Consider the following 22,989-nt stretch of genomic DNA (forward strand, 5'->3'; position numbering starts at 1 on the left):
ACAGCCTTGCGAGACCCAGCTGGCACTCTAAATTACAGACATGATTGTATTAACACAAAACACAGTATTCAGTCATGTTTATTGAAAAGAGAAGGAAAAAATATTTTGGTGTGAATACCTAGTGGTTAGAATAATCCCTTAAGAAAGGAAGGATTAATGTTTTCTATTCTTTTAAAGTTGAAGAGTTTTAAATTTTCTAAAAAATTATCCTAGCACACAGGCTAGTGGCAAAGCCAAAGTCTGGGCAGTGGAAAAACACTAGATGGGAAGATTTCCATGGTTTTTGTGACTCAAATCTAGAAAATATTGCAAGATTCTATATGTAGGAAATAGGGATTTCCTGTTTAGGAAAGAGAATGCATTCCCTTAGTTCACTAAAAGGGCCATTTTCCTTCTCCATCTTCAGATGTTATCTTTACATTACAGAGCAAATGAATAGGTGTATAGGACACAGGATTCCCTGCTGAGTAAACTGAGGTTATTAACTTCTTTAGACCAAAGAAGTGATATCAGTGTTTAATGACAGCAGTGCAGAAGCTGCAGACACATGCAGATGTGCCACATGAAGCACAAGCCTGTGCCATTCTAGCAAGTGCTAACAGAAGGCTGAAGCTCCCCATTCATTCCAGTATAATTGCACCTATCATTACTCAAGAACATTTCATTTAGAGAACTACTTAACAATTTAATTGAAAACATATGTGGTTTATCCCTCCAAATATTTCCTAATTCTTCTTCCAATTCTTCTTTCATAAGTTAGCTTGTAGGTTAGTACTAAATGCGTAAAGAAATGATGAAGTAAAAAATATATTAAATGAATACTTTACATTTTTGTAGGATACATTCTCGCTTTTGTAAGTTTTACTTCATCAGCAGTATTGACTTTATTAGCTAAAAATCCTAGAATTAAAGTAGGATTTCCAAGAATTCAGAGCTGAAACACAAAGCTTTTTCATGTAGTGAGTTGACCCTAGCTGAATACCAGCCACCCACCAAAGCTTTTCTATTACTCCATTCTGCAGTTGGGCAGGAGAGAGAAAATGACAAAGGGTTCATGAGTTGAGACAAGGACCAGGAAAGATCATTCACCAAACATCATCATGGGCAAAATAGGCTCAAATTAGAGATATTAATTGAATTTTTTGCTAATAAAATCAGAGCAGGATAATGAGAAGTAAACTAAGACCTCAAAACACCTTCCACCGTCCCCTCTTCCTTCCAGCTCTACCTCTTCCTCTCCAGCAACAGATTTGCAAAATGGGGGTTATGTTCATTTCATCACACATTGTTCCTGCTGCTGCTCAGGAGGAGGAAGAGTCTTTCCCCTGCTTCACCATGGGGTCTCTCCAATGGGAAACTTCTTCAACATGAGACCATCCCACAGGCAGCAATTCTCCAGAAGCTGGAGAACATAAGCATGGACATCCTTCCATAGGGTGCAGTCCTTCAAGGACAGGCTGCTCCAGTGTGGGTGCCCCACACAAGTCCTGCCAGCAAGCCTTTTCCAATGTGGGCTCCTTTCTCCATGGGTCTGCAGATCCCTGTCAGGAACCTGCTCAAGTGTGGGCTACCCATGGGGTCATAACCTCCTCTCAGACATCCCCCTGCTCCAGTATGGGCCTTCTCCATGGGCTGCAGGTGGATTTCTGCATCCCCTTGGATCTCCATGGGCTGCAGGGACACAGCTGCTTCACCATGGCCTGCACCATGGACTGCAGAGGAATCCCAGCTTGGGTACCTGGAGCACCTTCTCCCCCTTCTCCACAGACCTTGGTGTCTGCAGAGTTTTTCCTCTTACGTGTTGTCACCCCACTCTACTCTGGCCGCAATTCTGACCACAAACTCTTATCAAATGGTATTGCCTAAACTCTGAGATTTTCAATAAATTCAGTTAAGTGTGCTAATCTTCTGAGTTTTTAATTTCTTGTGAAACATGCATAAACATGTTGTATAGAAAATGTTCTTCAGAATTTTAACTGAGTTCAGTACTTGAATACTGGAGAGTTATTATGCAAATTAATTGCATTTTCAAAACTGCATATTTAATTCTGTGCAGGTTTTCCAAAAGTGTGTAGGTCAGTACAAGCCTTTTTGTAAGGTAAAAAGAAAGAGCAAATTCTTCATAAACTGTACATCTATGTAAATCCATAATCTGGAATATGGCAGTCTTTGAGAGTTTACTGTCATTTATGTCAAATTTACAGCCACAATGCCTGCTATTAAAATAGCTATTTAAACAGCTATTTTTATGCAGTAAGTTCCATGTGAAAAATCTGGGATTTAATTTTTGTGCCTGACAGAGTGAAGCCCATTGCAGTATTTTTTTTTAGGATATATTTTACTGTACTTATTGTACATTTCTGGAAGCATGCTTGTGGAAAGTGTTATTAAGGTGATCCACTGTATGTACAACATAATATATAAACATTTTTTTAAAGCTGAAAGTTATTAGTAGATCTAATAATGATATGAAAATCATCCCTCACTTGTAGGTACCAGAATTTGAAACTTATATTTTTGTTGAGCTGTATGCTGTAAGCTCAGGAGCTGCTTTGAACAACAGTGCCAGATTTGCTTTTATAACTGTCCTGGAAAGTGATGCTCCTCATGGTTTAGTGTATTTTGCTGTGGGATCTCGATTTGCTGTGGCTTATAAGAAGACAGCTTTAATCAGTCTGCAAGTTCTTAGAGATTCTGGCACATCAGTAACCACAATGGTTAGCTACAGTATGCAGGTAAGACATTATTATTTTATTTTGTATCTTTTTCTGACCTTTAGGGAAGCAGACTTACAGCTCTTCAGGGAAGTAGTCAGGGGGTTCCCCTGGGAAAATGCCCTCAGCTGACAGATCTTTAAGAGGGTCTTCCATAGAACACAGGAACTAGCAATGCCCAGGAGCAAGAAATCAGGCAATGAAGGCAGGAGACTGGTGTTGCTGAGTCAGAACTTGCTGGTCATACTAAAGAGAAAGAAGCAAATGCCCAAGTAATTGAAGCAAGGACAGGTGAGCTGGGAAGAGAATAGAGATGGAGTGTGAATGTGTAAGAAAAGCCAGGGTGAAGCTGGAAGTGAACCTGGCAAGAGAACACAAAAAAAACAAGGAAGGGCTTCTAGAGGTATGTTAACCAGAAAGGGAAGGTCAAAGAATGTATTTCCCCCAGTAAACAATGCTGGAAAACTGGTAGCAACAGATTAACAAAAGGCTGATGGACTCAACAACTTTTCTACCAGTCTTCACTGGCAGCCTTTTTTTCCTACACCTCTGAAGTCGATGGACAGCAGGATGGGGGAGCAAGTCTCTCCCACTGTATGGGAAAATCAGGTTCATGACCACCTGACAAAACTGAATGTACACAACTCTATGGGATCTAAAGTGATGCATCCCAGAGTCCTGAGGGAATTGGCTGATGTTCTTGCCAAGACAGTCTCCCTTGTTATTTGAAAACTCTTGACAATCAGGTGAGGTCCCTGATGACTGGAAAAGGGGTGTTACTATACCCATCTTTAAAAAGGGAAGGGTAGAGAGGAAGACCCTGGGATCTCCCAGCCAGTCAGCCTCACCTTTCTGTCTGGGAAGATCATGGAACAAATCTTCCCAGGAGGTCTCCTAAGGCACATGGAGGACAGGGAGGAGATTGCTGAGAGCCAGCACTGCTTCACCAAGAGCAAGTCCTGCCTGACCAACCTGGTGGGCTTCTATGATGGGGGATTACGTCGGTGTACAAGAGAAGGGCTACCAATGTCATTTATCTGAAATTCTGTAAGGCCTTGACAATCCCCCACAACATCCTTCTCTCTAAATTGGAAAGAGAAGGATTTAATGTTGGATTTGGATGGATTGTTGTTTGATGGATAGCAAAGTGGTTGGATAGTGACCACGACAGGGCTGTAGTCAATGGTTCAGAGTCCTGGTGGACACCAGTGACAAGTGGTGTCCCTCAGGGATCTGTACTGGACCCAGTGTTATTTACTGTCTTCATTAACAGTGTGGATGAAGGGATTGGGTGCACACTTAGCAAATTTGCAGATGACACCAAGCTGAGGGGTGCAATTGACACTCCTGAAGGATGGGATGCCATCCCGAGACACCAGGACAGGCTCAACAGGTGGCCCCTGGGAATCTCATGAGGTTTAACAAGGCCAAGTGCAAAGTGCTGCACCTGGGTCAGAGCACCCCCAGTGCAGACTGGGGATGAACAGATCGAGAGTTACCCTGCCCCCAAGGACATGGGGGTGCTGGTGAGGGGCTGGACATGAACCAGCCATGGGATCTCCCATCCCAGAAAGCCAGACGTGTCCTGGGCTGCATCCAGAGCCCCGTGGGCAGCAGGGGAGGGAGGGGGGTCAGACCCTCTGTGCCTTTCTGATGAATGTGCTCGTGCAGAGCTGCCTCCAGCCCTGGGGTCCTCAGCACAGGAAGGACATGGAGCTGTTGGGGCAAGACCAGAGGAGGCCGCTCAGTTCATCAGAGGGATGGAGAACCTCTGCTCTGAGGAAATGCTGAGAGAATTGGGATTGTTCAGGCAGGAGAATAGGCGGCTTTGGGCTGATCCCATTGCAGCTTTGCAGCACCTAAAGGAAACCTGTCCAAAAGTTGGAGAGGGACTTTTGGCAAGGGCATGTAGTGACAAGACATGAAGGAATGGCTTAAAACTGAAGGACAGCAGGTTTAGATTAGATATCAGGAAGAAATTCCTTACTGTGAGAGTAGTGAGGCACTGGGAAGAGAAGGTTGTGGATTCCACATCCCTGGAGGTGTTCAAGGCCAGGTTCAATGGAGATCTGAGCCCCTGGTCTGGTAAAAGTTGTCCCTGTCCACTGCAGGGACTTTGAAACTGGATAGTCTTTAAGATACTTTTCAACCCAAACAATTTGTAGAATCACAGATTTTATTATTCATTTAATAATTAAATAATTGGTAATTCATTAAAGTAAATATGACTGTGGTTAGCATTTTTTTCAGGAAACAGTCAAACATTTCCTGGGCTGAGCTTCTTTGGTTTTCTACTATTAAAAGAACTTTTTCTCATTGCATTGTCAAGAATGTTTTTTTTAGCAGTATTTATTTAGCAGGTTTTTTAGCAGTGGAGTCAAAGATTATGGTCAGTCAGGCACCTAATATATTTCTTACTTTGTTCTAAGGCTCTTCCGAGCCTTCAACTTTTGAGGCTTTTTCATCTGTAATTAAGGTTTTATCCTGATGCATATGTATACAACATTCAGACATGAGGACTTGCTCTGTTAGGGCACAAATTTGTTTTACCAGACCATACTTAGGAAAAGAGAAATTTAATAAAATTTTATTCAATATTCTTGGAGTACTAAACAAAAAAATTGTTCTAATCAAAAATAACATGTGTTAAAGTAAATTTTATCATCCCCACTCATTCTTGAGATGTTTATGTTTTTAGCACAAGACTCTGACAGCTGATGACACTTGTTTCTCTTAAACTCATTATTATTGATGATGTTTCTCTCCGCCACTTCCTTAGTGTTTGTAAATCCAGCATCAAGGCACAGGCTACAAGAGATATTCTTTCAAGTTTGCCATCATATTGGAGTAGTACTTGGCCTCATCTACTTTGAATATTTATGATTTTATGGCTAAAATCATTCTTTTGAGGATGAGTTATTATATACTTACCCTTTATAGTAAAAGGTCCTGCATTCTATTGTTATATTGAATGCATGTCTGTTTTAACGACATAGGTTTACATGGTGTTTCCATGCATTTATTCTATTGTAGTTGGCCAGTGTTTCAATTAGATTGCATGGTAACAAATTTTCACATTTATTCAACCTAAGAATTCACTATAATTTAGCTGTTAAATGGAAAAGAAATTGCTACTGCCCAGTGTATATTTAAGCTAAAATATAGTGGGCAATCTCTTATCCATTTGTAATATTTATAACCAACCTTTGGACTTTTTTCATTTTTGAGGATGCATGGCCAATTACTTAAGTATTGGTACTATTAGTAGCTTTAAAATAAGAGGGCACAGAAGACAGGAAGGCAGTAACTGGAAACTGATGTTTCTCTCATCGCTACAAAGGTTTCTTAGACATTGTTCTTGTCACTAGTGCTTTTGTTACTGCTTATTTCCATTTCGTAGTTCTCAGTGTGAAGGGATAAACACAAGGAAACTTCCCCTTGGAATTTTCACAGGTGAAGTGATCATGTCTAGTGCAATTTTGAACAGTTACATGTTGCATTGACTTACCAGGTTCTCCAGTGAACTGAGAAAATATCTGATTCATTCCATAAATAAGCTCTACCAATAAAAGCTAAATATTTTCAAATCGAGTCTAGTATTTCACAAATGAAAATCCTCATTTTATTCAATAGGAGACCTTTTCTTAGGAGTCAGTATACAAGATTCACTTATTAAATTAATATGTACTTTTGAAAGATAATATAACTCAGAAAGTTAGGTTCTTAAGGCAAGTTTATTATATTACCAGATATAATGTCAAGGTTATGGCATAAGACAAAAAGAACAGGACTTTGAAGAATGAAAGAGTAACTGCAAACCTCATGGAAGGTAAAAATAATGTTGCTTCCCAAGGAAATAAGGTCATGTAGCATTAGTAGATAAATTTGTCTAACCGCCTTGCATGTGTATTTTACGGTACTTGCTCTGCCTTTGTTTTAAATGGATTATTCATCTTTTAAGTATGTATTCTGGGACTAGAATACCATGAATTGATATTAATTTGGAAACAGATTTCCAAAATCTTCACTTTGCTTTGATTTTATTTAGTTTTCTATGTATGTGTAATGCTTTTCTTCACAATAAAGTGAGGGACTTTGTGCTGCAGTCATGGTCTTAACATGAACCCTTCTGGAGTTCACATATGTGCTAACATTCTTATAGTATTCATTCACACAGAAAAGTTTTCTGGTTTTTGTTCAGGAAAAGAAAGAGTGGGACCCTGTTTACTACTGACAATATATATAATTATTCTTCTAGGTGTGATGGATTACTAATTCAGAGAGATAATTATTTCAAATGTAATTGTTTCATCACTCATAACTGCTTTTTGAAAGATGACTTCCTTTTAATACGTTTTGTTTTTACCCATTTAAAATGTATTCTACAGCAGGTGATTTTGAACAATTATGTCTATCATAATGCTACCTAAAACTCTTTCGTTTTTTTTTAAGGAGCTACAAAAACCTGAACCTATTGGACGGACCTTCATATCTCCAGCTGTGGCAGGACAAGATTTTGCCAGATCTGAAGGTTTATTAACTTTTGAACAAGGACAGAGAAATGCATTCCTGGATGTGATCCTGACTCCAAAGACAGGATCTTTAAACCCATTTCCTAAACGTTTCCAGGTTGTACTTTCTAATCCCACAGGCGGTGCCAGGGTAGATGATGTGTATGGTATTTCTAACATCACCATTGTCTCAGATTTGGACTCCTTGCCAGTTTGGGGACTGATTGATCAACTGCATCAGCCTCTTGATGACACCATTTTACACAAAATCCTTCAGAATCTGAATGTCAAAGTGGCTACAGAAACTACAGAAGAGCAACTTACTGCTGTGGTGCATATAATAGATAAGGTAAACACTTCCTGTTCTGTCTTAAATGACTAATAACATTAATTAGAGTATAATAATGCAACAACACACACACACACACACATGCACACACACACACACAAATATATATATAGATATAGATATGTAAAATAAGGCAGATCACATCCACAGCAGTGACTCAGAAGCACAGACTGCAAAAGTAAAAGTGGAAATTGTCAAGTCCCACAATCAAGGAAGAGTTTGCCACTAAGTAGGACAGTGGCAAGAAATCAGAAATCAAATAGATTGAAATGAGCAACCAGTATATTTTTCATACATACCTGTAGCTCAAGATTTTCTACTGTTCAATTTTCCCTTTGGTGCTGTTGTTTGATGCTGTGTAGAGCTTATTATGTTTTCTTGACTTTTTTTTTTAATTATGTTTTTCTTGACTCTCAGGTCACACCTTTGTTTTTTTTAGGCCTGGCACAACCCCTGCTCATATCTTTATAGCAGACTGCAGTCAACACACAAACAAATCTTACCAGCTGGAGTCTGCTGTAGTCTTAACCAAGCATCGATCTTTTTTCCTCCAGTACCTTAGGGAACTGGGCTGTGAGGGTAGCTGAGTGCTTAAGCACTGCACTAAGTTATATGTAAATTATGAACTAGTCTTATGGTATTCTGTCTCTTCTGGACTCTTGGAATAATGTACAGAAGCTGGAAAGTTTCTAAATACCTAGATATAAATATAACAGTATCCATTAATGTTTGATTGTTGCCACACAGAAAACAGAGAAAATAATTTAAAAAATTCTCAGGACTCAGCAACCTTTGGTTAGTGGAAGAATGAAAAATGCCACATCCTTTCTTTAATAATCAAATGACCTAGTAAGCATATCTTTATGTAGTTTTGACAGACTGAGTCTTATGCCTTAGAAGCAGTGATCAGGAGTTGGGGAAAATATTCTGAACTTTCAGAGTGAATATTGGAATCACAGAAAAGGTATCACTAGACCATTGAAAATAAGGAAATGTTACAAGCAGATTCCTTTGTGTAAAACGTTGTTTGGTTTCTTCTCCTTTCATTAGGTTACAGGTGTAGGTGAAAAACTGTTACTCACTGATAAAAGCAGAAGTCTTTTCTATGAGATACTCTGTGCTCTGGCTAGCCCAAAACGTGAGGACACACAAGGATACAGCCTGCTTGCTGAGGTGACTGAGAAGTTTGCTTTTTCTCTGTTGACTGGGATAAAGTGTGGATCACCAGGAGAAAGGTTAGTAAGCTTGAATTCATAATATGTTTTGCAAATACATGACAACTTACCAATACAGAAAATAAAAATTGTATTTTCAGAAAAGGGTCTTGTCTTCTATCTAGTATGTTACCCATATGTGAATGTGTTGTCACGGTGTCATGATCTTACAAAGCACTGTGTCATAGTGCCAATATATAGACCTTTGTAAGATTGGGTGTCACACATAACTGTTACTTTTGTAGGGGGTATATGTGGGAACATGAGTCAGGAGATCTGGTATGTATTGACCCACCTTTAGCTCAAATATTAGCTGGAAAAATATTGATTGTTCTTGCTGAGAAAATAATATGTAATTGTATGATGCAGAGCTGTGTTCTAAGCCTTAGATGAAGATTAGAACCCAAAATTTCTACTGCTATTTTGTAATTTGTATGTTCTTGGGTTTGCTCACTTGAACATGGTTTTAAATTTTTTAAAGCTACTCATAGTTTAAAAAGTTGCTAGTTTTGTCACTAAGGGCATAATACCCTCATCAGGCTAATGGGCAGGGGAAATAGGTGACTGAAGAAAGAGATTATTCTTTTTTATGAGACATATGGTTTTAAACACTGTGTTTCTCCCACTGAGGATCTATTAAGCAGCTGGTGATGGAATGCATGTTCAGTGTTTAGAACTTAAAAGTTTAAATTCTTTATTCTAAGTGTTTTTTTGATCATCTGCTGGGAAAAAAACCAACAAAAAAACCAAACCAAAGCAACATAATCCATTTTAATGCCTCACCTGTTTTTTAGACTCAGTTCTACATCAAGTTGTAAAGATGAGTGTTTTGACAATTTAGGATAGGATTAGGTGCAGATCATAAGGAGCTAATCCCAGCGAGGAAATTGAGAAACTGAAATATGTAAAAATTCAGACCTTTTTTTTTGAAACAGTGTGCCAATTAAATATCACAAGCCTAAAAATGATGAATTAATTAAGTACTAACAAATCAAAATACCTTTTAGACTCATTATGTGGTGAATAGTGAATCTTGGTCCCACTTACCAGCCCTATTGCTTTTCCATTTCCACAGAGGTAAAAATATCCTTGACAGCTGCCCATATATTGCAATAATGGCTCACAGCTGGTTTCCTCAGCAAATAAATGGACATAAATTTAATGGAAAAGATGGGGATTCCATTCAAGTACCTGAACATCTGCTAGAGGTCTCTGTAGTATTATCATCTTCCCAGGAGGAGAGCTGTGAATCCGTGCAGTTCACAGAATATAGCAGCCAGCAGTGGTTCCTTACTAGAGATAAAGAGCTTGCCCTGAAGAACAAGGTTTGAATATAATGCATTTTTCTTTTCCAAGAATTTGTTTTAATCTAGATATTACTTAAAACATAATAAATGTATTTAATATAATATGAACATGTTTATGGTCCTCTCTGATTAAAACAAGCACTGTGTTGAATCTTAATACTAAATATATCTTTACATTATACATGGTTTTTTAGGTTTTTTCAATGAGCTTGAAGGGTCGGAGTTCACAACCTTTGAAAGATAACAGTGAAGTCATTTATCGTATTTATGCTGAAGGAAGTCGGATTGTTCCACAGAAGTCTCTATGTCTTCTTTGGAATCAAGCTGCTGAAAGGTTATTTTATTATTGTGTTTAGTTTTCCATTTTCTACCAGGAATCCATATATTTGTGTAAAATGTGATAGCTCCAATTAAATAATTTGTAAGTATAAAATAGATCCATTTCATGTATTTTTTCCTTAATTTTTCTGGCCATTTTAACAGTACATAAAACTTTTCTTATAATAAAATAAGTAGTTATTCTAGCTCATATATTTCTCAGACTTCTCCCCTTTATTCATCAAAATATCATTTAGATTGTATAATGATGCATTAGGTTACAATGACAGGCCATAAATCCCAGAATTGCATCAATGAATGTGTTAATGATTTGGAGATAATTATGTTCTGTATCCTGTTGAAGTCTAGTTGGTTTAGATTCAATTCCATTAGAACAACTAGATGATATCAGCCTGCTGTTGATACAAACTTTCTCTTATGGAGGAGATGCACTGCAATTTACCTGTATGCTCTCCTTTTATCTAGGCACAATTTCCAGTAGAAATGGCTAAGGATATCACCTGTGGTATGCCTTATCCTTTTTCCAAACCACTTCAGCACTACTGAAAAAAAAAACCCCAAAACAACAACAAAAAAACCCAAAACAAAACAAAAAATAACAACCAAAATCCAAAAAAAACCAGCAAAAAACAAAACAAAAAAACCCAAACCAAAACAAAAAAAAAACGGAATTTTAATTTCAAGCCAACAAAGAGCTGTATAAAATGTTCTCAATAACAGGGTAAGATATTGAGCAAAGTTAAGTAACAAGTAAGTAAGTTAAGTAACAAACTGTTTGAAAAGCCAGACAGACTTAGAAATCTAGCAGAAATTTTAAAAACATGGCCACAAAAATTCTCTAATGAAAACAAGGTTAATTTTAATATATTTACAAAGATTAAAAAACAATCAAAAACCATAAAACAGCAACATTTTAATCTCATGTAAATGTGGTATTCTGGACACTTAATATGAAAGGTTGAAAGATGAAAAAAACAACTCTGCAGTAGTTTAGGGAAGTTGATATTACAGGAATATAACAAATTTTTTTAAGTCTGCTTACCATGTGAATTACACAAGTCCATTTCCAACTTTGTGAAATTGTTGTTTTGCAGCTGGCTGTCTGATAGCGGGTTCTGCAAAGTGGTTGATGACACATCAGATTATGTGGAATGCTCCTGTTCTCATATGTCTATTTATGCAGTTTATGCCCAAACAGATAATTTGTCTTCATACAACGAGGCCTTTTTTTCTTCTGGATTCATCTGCATTTCAGGTCAGTTCATTTAAGACAGTTTTCTCACTAATAACAAGTGGTGACCAGTAAAACTGATTGATTATTAACATTTTTGGTAGCTGATGGCAATCTTTTTATTTAGTGGAATATTGAATGAATGTATGTTAACTTACTTCATGTTATTAAAGGTGCCATCTTGTCTGGTATTTGAACGCTGACGAATTTTGCCACTGCAAAAAAAATGTCAAGCATAGAAATATCACAGAATCAACTAGGTTGGAAAAGATTTTTGAGATCATTGAGTCCAACCTATCACCTAACACCACCTTAACAACTAGACCATGGCACTGAGTGCCACATCCAGTCTTTTCTTAAACACCTCCAAGGGTGGTGATTCCACCACCTCCCTGGGCAGCCCGTCCCAATCCCTACCGGCACATATTTTGTCACATAGGGACAGCCTGCTTCTGTGTCTTCAAGATTTCTTTCTTGAAGTATGTCCACTTTCCTAGATCCCTTTGCATTTGAGGGCTGTTTCCCAAGGTACGCTCCAAGACAGCATGCTGAATCCCACCCTCTGGAAGACTAGTGTAGAAGTTTTATTCAAGTTTCAATATCCTTGTTTCATCAAATATGAAGAACTCATGGTCACTGTGCCCCAGAGACCTCTGACCACCACGTCTCCCACCAGCTCCTCTCTGTTTGCAAGCAGCAGGTCTAGCACAGCCCCACCCCTGGCAGGCTCAGTCACCAGCTGTGACAAGAAGCTCTCCTCCATACACTCCAAGAACCTCCTAGACTGCCTCTTTTCCACTGTGTTGAGCTCCCAGCAGATGTCTGGCAGGTTAAATCTCCAGGAGCAAGAGCTGGTGATCTTGAAACATCCTCCAGCTGCTTATACAATAATCTCCTCATCCTGGTTGGGTGGTCTATCAGAGACTCCCACCAGGATGTCAGCCTTGTTGGCCTTTCCCTGATACTTACCCATGGCACTTGATCTTGTTGTCATTAATCTCAAGTTCCATGGTGTCCAGAGCTTCCCTGACGTATAGAGCCACCCCTCCAAGTCTTCTCCCTCTCCAGTCTCTTGTGAAGAGCTTGTAGCTGTCCAGTGCAGTGTGCTCCAGTCCTGTGAGTCATCCCTCCACGTTTCTGTGATGGCGACAATGTCATCGCTTTCCTGCTGTGCCATGGCTTCCTGCTGCTCCTTTGTCATCCACACTGCGTCCATCAGTGTACGTGCACTTCAGCTGGGCTGCTGATTTCACCCCTGACTTTGGCTTACCACCCTTGGGCTCATCTCTGGAGTGCCTGGTTTCATCCCCTTCCCCCTTCAAACCTGGTTTAAAGCCTTCTCAACCAGCCCTGCCGACTTGTGGGCTGGAATCCTTTTGCCCTTGTTAGACAGATGTAGCCCATCTGACTCAAGCAGGCCCGGTGCTGTAAAAATCACCCATAGTAGAAAAAACAAAATTCCTTTGATGGAACCAGCCCTTAAGCTACTCATTGGTAATGTGGGTTTTCCTATTCCTTTTATCATTCATCCCTGCTCCTGAAGGAACTAACAGAACCACGCCTGTGCTCCTGCCCCACCAATCAATCAATCAATCAATCAATCAATCAATCCAGAGCCCTGATGTCCTTTTTAATAACCCTGTGCCCTTTGTGTCAACATCATCACTGCCAATCTGGACAAGCAGTAGTGGGTAATAATCGGGGGGCTGAATTAGTTCAGGGAGTTCCTGCTGATATCCCATACCTGGGCCCCAGGAGGGCAGCAGACTTCCCTGTGGGATGGGTCTTGTTGACATACAGGGCCCTCAGTGCCCCTCAGAAAGGAGTGACCTACTACAACTACCCTTCTTTTATTCTTAATTTCCTGAGGTTGTGATCCATCTGACAGACAAGTGCACCTGGAAGACTCTCCAGACAGACTTTTTTGTTTACTGTCATCTGCCTGAGCCTCTGGACCCAGGGCCTCGTGCTTCTTCTGTAAGGGCACCCGGGAAGGTGCTGGGGGTCCGGAGGCAGTAGGCACCAATTTCCATTCTCCCCATCTCCTAGGTGTCCTCCTCCTGCCTGATGCTAAAAGGGACAGGGCTCCTCTGACTCCTGCTGAGCTCCTCTCAGGGTTGCAAGGCTGTAACTCCACCAGCCCATTTCTCTTTTGCTCTCTCTATGACTCTTTAGCCTTTCCACTCCTTGCTTAAGCCCTGCCGCCAGACAGAGCAGATCATTCACCTGCTCACACCACACACAGGTGCCTTTTGCACTGTCCTCTGGTACTCCCCCAGGCTCAGACACTCCCTGCAGCCAGGGGTCTGGACAGCTGTGTCCTTCCTGGGAGGCTCTGTTTGGTTTAGCACACTTTAGCTGGCAGCAGCAGCAATGGCTTTTGACCATTTGTAAACTGTTGCTGGATCTAGTCAAGTCAGTGAAAAAAAAAATAAATACCCAACCAAAACACTCATCCAATATACAACCCACCATCAGGAGCCAGGAGAGCAGCTGCACCCCTTCTGTCCAAACTGCTGTGCTATGCCCCTGTTTGCCAGGTCTGGGTCAACAATCTCCCTAGGGCCATTTAAATCTACTACATGTGGCACACCCCTTGCTTGTCTGATTGGCTGTTTCTTGAGATGCTTGATTGAAAAGAGATAATATGTCATTCATTTGGGGGAAGAAACTTAAAAATCCTAAAATCATCTGTGCTGCTAGAAGCAGTACAGTCATCCTCTTTGTCAAATTTCTCTGATAAACTTAGCTGGAATTTACACTCAGAAGTGATAAGTCAGGGGAGATGGATTCCATTACACTCTTCTGCCCAACTGCTGCCCAAGATCTTTGGAGAAAATCCTGAGAATTTAACCTATAAGGAACATGACTCTCTTCAATAGCAGCCTCAACAGCATAAGTCCCAAAAAGCCAAGCAGGAAACAGGGGATCTAAATTCTAAACTCAACTTGGCTTCTGAAGGAGCCGTTCAGATTGCAGCTGGGTTCCTATTATATTCCAGCAACCACAATTTAAAGTAAATTTTTTTTTAGAACCATAGAATTATTTAGGTTGGAAATGAACTCTTGCATTTATAGGCACTAAGAATAATGGGCTTATTAAGAAAACATGCTAAATGGAATTCTTGACTAACCCTCTTAAATGGGGGTCTGGGTATGCTCTTTGTGAGGTTAATGACTTCGGTATTAGATCAGCACTATATGAGTAACAAAAATCATACAAGAAGCTTAATCATGTATTTGTCCCTTCTAAGCAAACTGCCCTAACAGGTTTAATCTAGGCTCCCTAATTTTTTTAAAATGTCAGACAAGGAAAAGAAAGACAAAGAAACAGAAGAAACCGCTCAGGTTTTTTACCTGTTACACACAAATTGATGGTTATATTTAAAAAAAAAAAAAAAAAAAAAAAAAAAATTAAAAAAAAATAAAAAAAAATTTAGCACAGAGAAATAAGTGTATTTTAAAGTACAGTTACTGGATTACAGAGGAAAAACAAGTAAGTTGGTGGAAAAAAATACTGTTAAGTGAAAAATGCTATAGAAACTGAAGAAAAAATTGTGCAAAGCTAAGAAAACATTTTGCTGAATTGGAATCAATACAGATGTAGATAATTGCTCGGAACTAGTCATTTACTGTTAGCATAAGTCAAAACTGTGTTTTAAAAATTAAAGTTGAGGGGTTACTTTGAACTTGAGGCAAATGCTTTCCAATGCCTTTCAGCTTTTTTGGATGGTTGAAGATGCTTACTTGTGTGATGATACAGTTTACTAGATTTAAATGAATCTTTTAAATAACAAACAGTTTTATTTTTAAGAGTGATAAGGATATTGTTCATTTATCTTGGCATTTCCATCTAGCTCTGAAGAATATTAAAAAAAAAGAAAAAAGAGAGCTCATGTAGATGGTCATATAAATATCAATAAGTAATATTGGAATACTTAGAAATAATATTTTTAGCAATTATTTATTTCATTCAAATTTTACAAATACTGGTAATTAAACAAATAGTCAGTCTCAAGACCAATATAAAAGATCTGCCTTGATTACCTAAATTCCTGTCCTGACTAGGGTGTGAGAATGCACAATTAACTCCAACTAACTCTGAGATTTAGCTGTGTTTTCCTTGGTGCCTTAACTTTCCTAGAGTCCTCTTCCCAGGAACTACATGCTGGTAGGAAAGGGCCTTTTCCATTTGTGTTCTGTTCATGTTTACAATTAATAAGTGAAATAAAAAGTGGTGTTGTTTCTCCTGAGTACTGCTACAACAAATTTTTGTGCTCAACACAGATGAAATGGGAGATTGCCATTTAGAAGGTTATAACTATTTCCTAAAATAGTGCTACGTAACAGGAGGCATATTTTATGTAACTTAGAACTTTTTATGTAATTTAGAAACATTTTTTGCATGCACTAATGTGGACACTGAAGTTACTCTTGCTTTGTATATAACTATTATGATAATTGCCCATATCATGCAGAAAGTGACACCAAAAAAATGCTTTTCAAAAATTGCTTGTTTGCATGATGAAATTATTTCAACTCCCATGGGAACATTAAATATGTGTTAGTACTTGAAATAAACTCATGAGTGATCTCATTGTGAATCAAAATGAACATAACTTTCTCTAAGGTTGGTTGGTTGTTTTTTTTTTAGGTAATCTGCCTTTAAGAAACATCTGCTGGATGATAGAATAGAAGAGTTTATTAGTTTAAGCTTACATATTCCTTACATATTCCTTTTTTTTTTTTTTTTTTTTCCATTTTCATTGTCGTTTTCTGTAGGTTTCACTTTGGCTATCATCTCCCACCTTTTCTGCACCAGGTGTGCCATGTTTGCAGCTAAACTTCTCACTCACATGATGGTTGCTTGTTTGGGTACTCAGGTAAGAAAAAAGGCTCAAGTTTCAAAATGCAGAGTAAGTACATGTTTGATTTCTTTTTCTTCACTTTAATAGCCATGTCTAAACAGACCTTCTTCAGTGTAAATGTTTTTGGAAAGTGTTAAGTTTCAACATATGACACTAAAATTAGTCCAGTATTCAAATCCAATTAATCCACATATTCATATGTGTTGGGAATTCAAGTGAAATTACACACTGTCTGAAAATATTTAATGAAAACTGATGGATGATATAACAATGAGAAAACAGTCTCATGTGTGAAATGCTGTGATCAATTCTAACTTCTGAAAGTTTTCTTCTGTTTGGGCCTACAGGCTTTTCTAACTGTGACCTGTTTTTTTTGTTTAAATATACTGCATATTAAGTGTTATATTTAATTTTGATCTCTGAAGAATAATTCTTGAGAACAGTTCCATGTGGTGTGTAAATAATTTTAATTACAGAGGTACAGTTTGTATGGTTGTAAGTAATTTTGTCATTCATCCTCAATCCTTTAAATACATGGCTCTCCTGATCTCTTTTCCTTTTGCCGTGCAATGATTTTGAAAGTTTAGAACAAAATTTTTGAAGGAGGATTTTAGCAGGGTAACTACTTAGCTAGTGAGCTAGTTTGGATAGGAATTAAAGACAGTTTGGCAGCAGCTGTCAGATAAAGGAAAGCGGTTTTAAGTAAGAGTGAAAAGAGGGTGTTTGAAAAGGGAGGGCTGAACTACTAGCTAGCTGTTCTGAACAGCTGAAAGAAAATCTTTGTGCAGTTACTGGTTTTGTTATATGTTGGCCTGTTGTGAACTAGCTTGATTAGGTAGCCAAAATGTAACAGAAAACTCCGTGTAGCTGATGTAGGTACAGCTGTACACACATACAAGCATTTGGTCACTGTACATATGATTAGAAATTCACTATGTAATTGAAAATTTTGTGGGTTTGCAAACTAATGATTCTGTATGACAAGCTATTTAAGACAGTTTTAACTGAGAACTTACTATGTAAAAATCAGCACTTAATAATGAATATTTTAAACACAAGGAAAATGTTAGTATTTTCCATTTCTAGATACTAATCTTTAGGCACTACTAGACAATGGATTGGTAACTATTAACTCTCAAGCCACTCTAGAGAATGAAGAAGCTCCCGTTTCTCTGTGTTTATATTTCTATGAGGAAAACAAAACAAAACAAAAAAACCCAACAACATAAAAAACAACTGGGAAGCTTTTTCAGGTAGCTCCACTGTTTTGTACATACATACATACATAATTAGGTTTTGTCTAATATCTACACTGGGTGTTTATAAGGTTTATAGTTTGGGGTTCTTTTCAAATTGCTACTGGTGCACTAGTTACTCATGTCTGTAGATGGCAGTCAAATCTTTCCAGCACATTGCTCAGAAACCTGCTGTTGCAAGGCTGTGCCTGCTCTGTAGTTGCTCACAATGGTTCATTTCTCTGTCAGTGATGGGCAATGGTGATTCACAATATTCAACCTTAATTTCATTCTTGGTGTGTCCTGGGCTGCCTTCATTAATAGAGCACTTATAAAGCATTCACGAGTGGATGTTTCACCATGTGTTTGGTGGAGCTCACTGGAAAAAACAAAAAAGCCTAGATATTTGTAAAATGTTTTTTATTCCTTTCAAGCATCAGTTTGTGTAGCAATACCCTAAATGCATGAAGGAAAAAATTGCTGGGCTGAGATTTTCAGTTTTGGAGTAAATTTAGGTGAATTTTTAAGTATCCAAAAAAATTCAGGTAATATGAGAACATACTTCAGAATGTCTCTATACTGTCATACTAGTCAATAAAATTCTTCTTTTCAGAGCTATAAACCTAGATTACAATCTTAATAGGAACCATTGTTACAGCTACCATGCTTTGCCTGAGAATTCCCAGACAGAATGCATGAATAAACACTTCATACATGGCTTGTTTATGTATACTCAGCTTGATGCAACTTGTCCACATTAAATTTCAGGGGCCATTTCCAGAGTACATGCTGAGTATTATAAATGACATGAATGTATGCTAAATTCTCCATTTAGACTTTTTGTGAGTGCACTGTTGAGCTGCTTTGCCTATATGCAGTAGCAAATTCTCTGGAATATTGAACATTCACAATCTGCCTACAGCAATTACTGTGTACAAATGGCCTTTTATTCTTATGGGCAGCAAAGCAAATTTAACATCTAGTGGTCAAATAAAAAAAAAAAAAGGCATAGGGGAAACTGTGTTTTTGCCAAACAAAAAATTGATGTTTTCTGATTCATCCTGTCCTTAAGCTTCTTATACTCTGCTATGATGCACTTAGCACTGCCTGTCACTGCAATAACTAAGAAACTGCCAGGCCAAGTTGATCCTACCACTGACTTTGATGGAAATTCATGATGAAGAATTACACTTACTCTAAAGATTTGAAAATTGTGTTGTTCAGCCTGAGCAGAAATACAAACATACATGTCAGTTACATTTCTCAAGAAGCAATAGTGTATACTATCTTCTTTTTAAAGAATCTTTATTAAAAATTATAAACTGCAGCCTTGGTAGAATTGTTGTTTTATTATTTGGACTTTTTCAGATTTTCTTTCTTTTGAGATTGTCTTTCAGACAATTCTGCTGGAAGATAAATTTTAAAGATGTGATAAAATCTCCAAGAAATGATGAAGGAGCAAGATACGAAAAATGAATGAATGAATGATCAATAATAGAGCCTTTAGCTTCTGCCATCCTATAAAAGTGAAACCTTTTCAGAAATAGTGAAATGGTGCTTCTGCTGTACTGTTTTAATCTTAACTCTTCTCTTCCAAAATAAGGAAATTCTGATTTTCCCCTACACATAATCAAGCCCAAAAGAAATTGACATATATACCTTGATAGGGGGAGCTTGCAAAGTGAGGTGCAAAATGAGGTGTCTAGAGTCATTCTCTGTACCATCCACCACAGAGGCAACTCGTGACAGTGAGTGACTGAGTGCCTGCCTCTCTCCTGGCAGTAGAGAAAAGTTTTGATTTTAATTTGGTTTTCCCTTCAGGTAAGCCTGAGTCTTTTAGTCAGCTGCTGGGATATCCTAGTTGAAGGACTGTTTCTGAAGAAGCAGGGAGATGCAGAGTTCCACTAAACACCAGGTCTATATGAAATGTGAAACTTCATATACACACATTCACTATATGGAATAGGAAACAACAAATATTTTTATGCATTACTTTAAAGTTAGAGCCCAGTTTCCCAAAGTGAGGGAATTTGTCTTTGAAGAAAACTAGGCCTGAGATTTCCTTGCTGTAATGTGACAGCAGCAAATAATGCTGATGAGATATGAACAATGCTTACTTGAAAGATTTGAGAGGTCACACAGGAAACAGAAAATAACTGTACAGTGATCCAGAATTGGTGCGCATATTAGAAATTTGATTTCCATGATAATGTGTTTTGTTCTGTTACTTCATGATGTGAAATAGTCCAGTAAGAATTATGAGTGGTATGTAGTCTTCTTCCACCTTTGATGTCAGTGTTCCTCTCTTTGGGATAATAAAGTCTAACATTTCTCATTTATAGAAGGAAAGATTCTACAGATGTCACTAAGAATGAAAAGTGGAAGAGATTTTCACTTCTATTGGAGTATTGGAACGCACAGCTAGTTGAGGCACTTGTTGGGTATGTCAGAAAGGAAAGGTGTATCAGTAAAGTGTTCCTCTGGGTAAGCTGCTTTCACTAGTTCCCTGGGTAACATCTGCATGATCACAGAAAATAAATTTTATTTACTTTGTAACAGTCATGCTGTTCCAGGGGATAGAATGTATGTTCCCTACTCCTGCTGAAAACACTGTCCCCTGTAATACAGCAGGCAGAGACTTCTGGAGTCTTGCCTGTTTTCTGTGTTACGGTTGCAAGAATTAGGACCTAATCCCTTTCTCCAGGGACTATTTTATTACTTTTCAAACTGACTTATTTGTTTATTTATTAACTAGCTGATTTCAGTAATTCCCACCAAGTCAGAGCACAGTTTGTGCAGCTTTTTTCAGAAGCAGTTTCAATCTAATCATAGGTAGAACTACTTGGGGATTTGTTTTAAATAAAAGACAATTTCAGAGTGGACTAGCATAAATTGAATGATTTTATAGCAAAGTAATACATTTTACAATCAATGAGGATTTGTGGGCCAATCTCTATTACTCTAAGTTTCTGTTTTTGAGTTTGCAATATCCAGGAAGAATCAGTCAAAACTGGAGCTAATCAGAGATTTTTAGTATAAGAGATTGTTAGCTATATCAAAATTTCAATGACTTTATAAGTTGTATACATGTATGTATGTATGAAGATATTTTAAAGTAGATAGATAGATAGGTAGGTAGACACACAGACAATCAGGTGTCCTCAGGTGTTAGATAAGGTAAGGTGTGTGACACCCTTCAGAATCTGTGAATCAAGAAATCTGTACCTGGAGAAGTGGAGTACCCAATCATTAGAATATATATTATGCACAATTAAACAGCGAGTAAGGACCGCTACCATAAAACAACAGCAGATCATTACCTGATTACCTGGATTTCTTGAGAGGAGCAGGCGACTCATAGAACCCTTATTGCAGAATATTTCCCTTCTTTCCAGCAGAGGGAGTCAATTTGCCTGTGAGTCCCATAAAGTGCCAAGTTGCCACGGCTCCAAGAGATTTGATATGATGATGCTCATACTGCAGATACTTCGAGCTAAAGCTCAGGCAAAAATGAAAGGCTCTGGAAATGCTCTAAGAGTTTATCTTTGTGGTCTCAGTCTAGGGAGTGTGGAGATGTCGAAACAGCTGAAAAATCTATATCCTATGAAGAGAGGGTAGTAGTCATGACCAGGTAAATAAGTGTAAGAAATCAATTAGAAATATTAAATTTAAATCTTATGTTACTTGTTTTCATCTGCCAGCAAAGGATTTTGGTCTTTCATTAATAATTTAGGACTATGGAAGTAACCATATATATTTATGTTTGGTACTTGTAGGGATTTTACTTCTGTCATCCTTGTTCATTTTTCTCATGTTGAGCCCCATGTAGCGTTATACACAAGCTGTTAGTGTTTTTTATAGATTATCTCCTAGGGTTTGCCAAAATTCAGATATATGAGCAATGCTCTAACATATGTTAGAATGCTGCTACATTACCTCACACCTCCTGTCCTCATTACAAGCAGTCAAATGTTCTGTTTATCACTTTAAAGATAAGAATATGAGATTTCTATCAGCTAATGCCTTCCAGCTCTTTTTATTATACTCTTATTTTTTTCCCAACATCACAAGCAGTTGGGGACCACACACAGAGAGGAACAGATAGAAACATTCCCAGGTTGCCTATTCACTGCTGTTCTTGGTGTCTTACTGTGAAGCATGTTATACTGCTGCCTCCCTCTATTTCCTGCTTCATTGTAGCTTTTCAACTCTTTCTCCCGTTTTCTGCCTCCTTTCTTCATCTGCCTTTGTTCTGTCCTCTCCTGTGTGCCATTCTGCTTTAATAAAAAAAGTAGTTATCTATTACTTCTCCTAATTAGTAAATCTCCTGTTGCTCTTTTCCCTTCTGAAGGCTTTCCTTAGACCTGCCTTGATGAGGAGTTGCTGTTACCCATAAATTCAGGCCATAGCAACAGCTGTGGTGTGTTAATATGACGTTTCTAAAACATTCTTAATTTAGCTTATCTTTCAGAGGAAAAAATCTATAGGGTTTTATGAAAAATAGCACTTAGTTTTCCTTTACAGTTTATTAAAATTATACTAACTATTGAATCTTTAAGTTCTGTTCTTTCTCCACCACTATCACTTCGCTTGCTTCCACATGCCGGAAAGTTTTAAAGGGGTCTTTTTTTCCTCCAATTTTGACAGTTCACCCATGAGCTACTTCATAACTTCAAGGCAGCTAATGTTTCATACACAGTAGATTAACAAGTCATTTTAAGGACTTAATTGGATTGTTTGTACACATGAAACCAGAGCCTGATCTTGCCAGATTCATATGGCAGGTTTAGTTTTAAGTGTACTGGGGCTCTGATTGTTTTTGAAAATAACTGAATATTATTTTCATAAATACCAGCTTACTAATTGTTGCGGTTAGCTATGATTAAATGTTTTTTAATAATGCTTAATTTAATAATGCATAATGCTTAAATGATTTTTGATAGTTTAGTCAGTAGGCTGTGTTTGACTTTCATATGCTGGTAGGTCTGATTTTGTTCCCATGGTCATTTTTCCTCTTAGTGCCTTTTGAAAATGACATTACAGAGATTCATAAAAATTAAAGAAACAGATTATAACATGACAGACTTTTTTACTTTTTTCTTTTTATTTTGAAGATATGTCAATCTTTTTAAAATATAATTTGAAATACACTAATGTTAATGTAGATCTGGTTAGATCCTGAAAAATATCATGAAAACCTTAAATTAACATTAGGGATGGCT

The 22,989-nt window shown here is 37.9% G+C and overlaps 1 protein-coding gene across 1 annotated transcript in view; it reads left to right on the top strand.

Moving 5' to 3' along the window:
* The window catches only part of ADGRV1 (adhesion G protein-coupled receptor V1), a 255,005-nt gene that overhangs the window by 101,703 nt on the left and 130,313 nt on the right, over nt 1–22,989 (top strand). Inside the window, exons 77-83 of the mRNA XM_058825861.1 lie at nt 2,493–2,735; nt 7,167–7,574; nt 8,625–8,809; nt 9,864–10,113; nt 10,290–10,429; nt 11,529–11,689; nt 16,447–16,547. Of these exons, the coding sequence (XP_058681844.1) occupies nt 2,493–2,735; nt 7,167–7,574; nt 8,625–8,809; nt 9,864–10,113; nt 10,290–10,429; nt 11,529–11,689; nt 16,447–16,547 (1,488 nt within the window). The remainder of the gene's footprint in view (nt 1–2,492; nt 2,736–7,166; nt 7,575–8,624; nt 8,810–9,863; nt 10,114–10,289; nt 10,430–11,528; nt 11,690–16,446; nt 16,548–22,989) is intronic.

The sequence above is a fragment of the Poecile atricapillus genome, chromosome Z, assembly GCF_030490865.1.
Source record: "Poecile atricapillus isolate bPoeAtr1 chromosome Z, bPoeAtr1.hap1, whole genome shotgun sequence".
NCBI classification, from domain to species: domain Eukaryota; kingdom Metazoa; phylum Chordata; class Aves; order Passeriformes; family Paridae; genus Poecile; species Poecile atricapillus.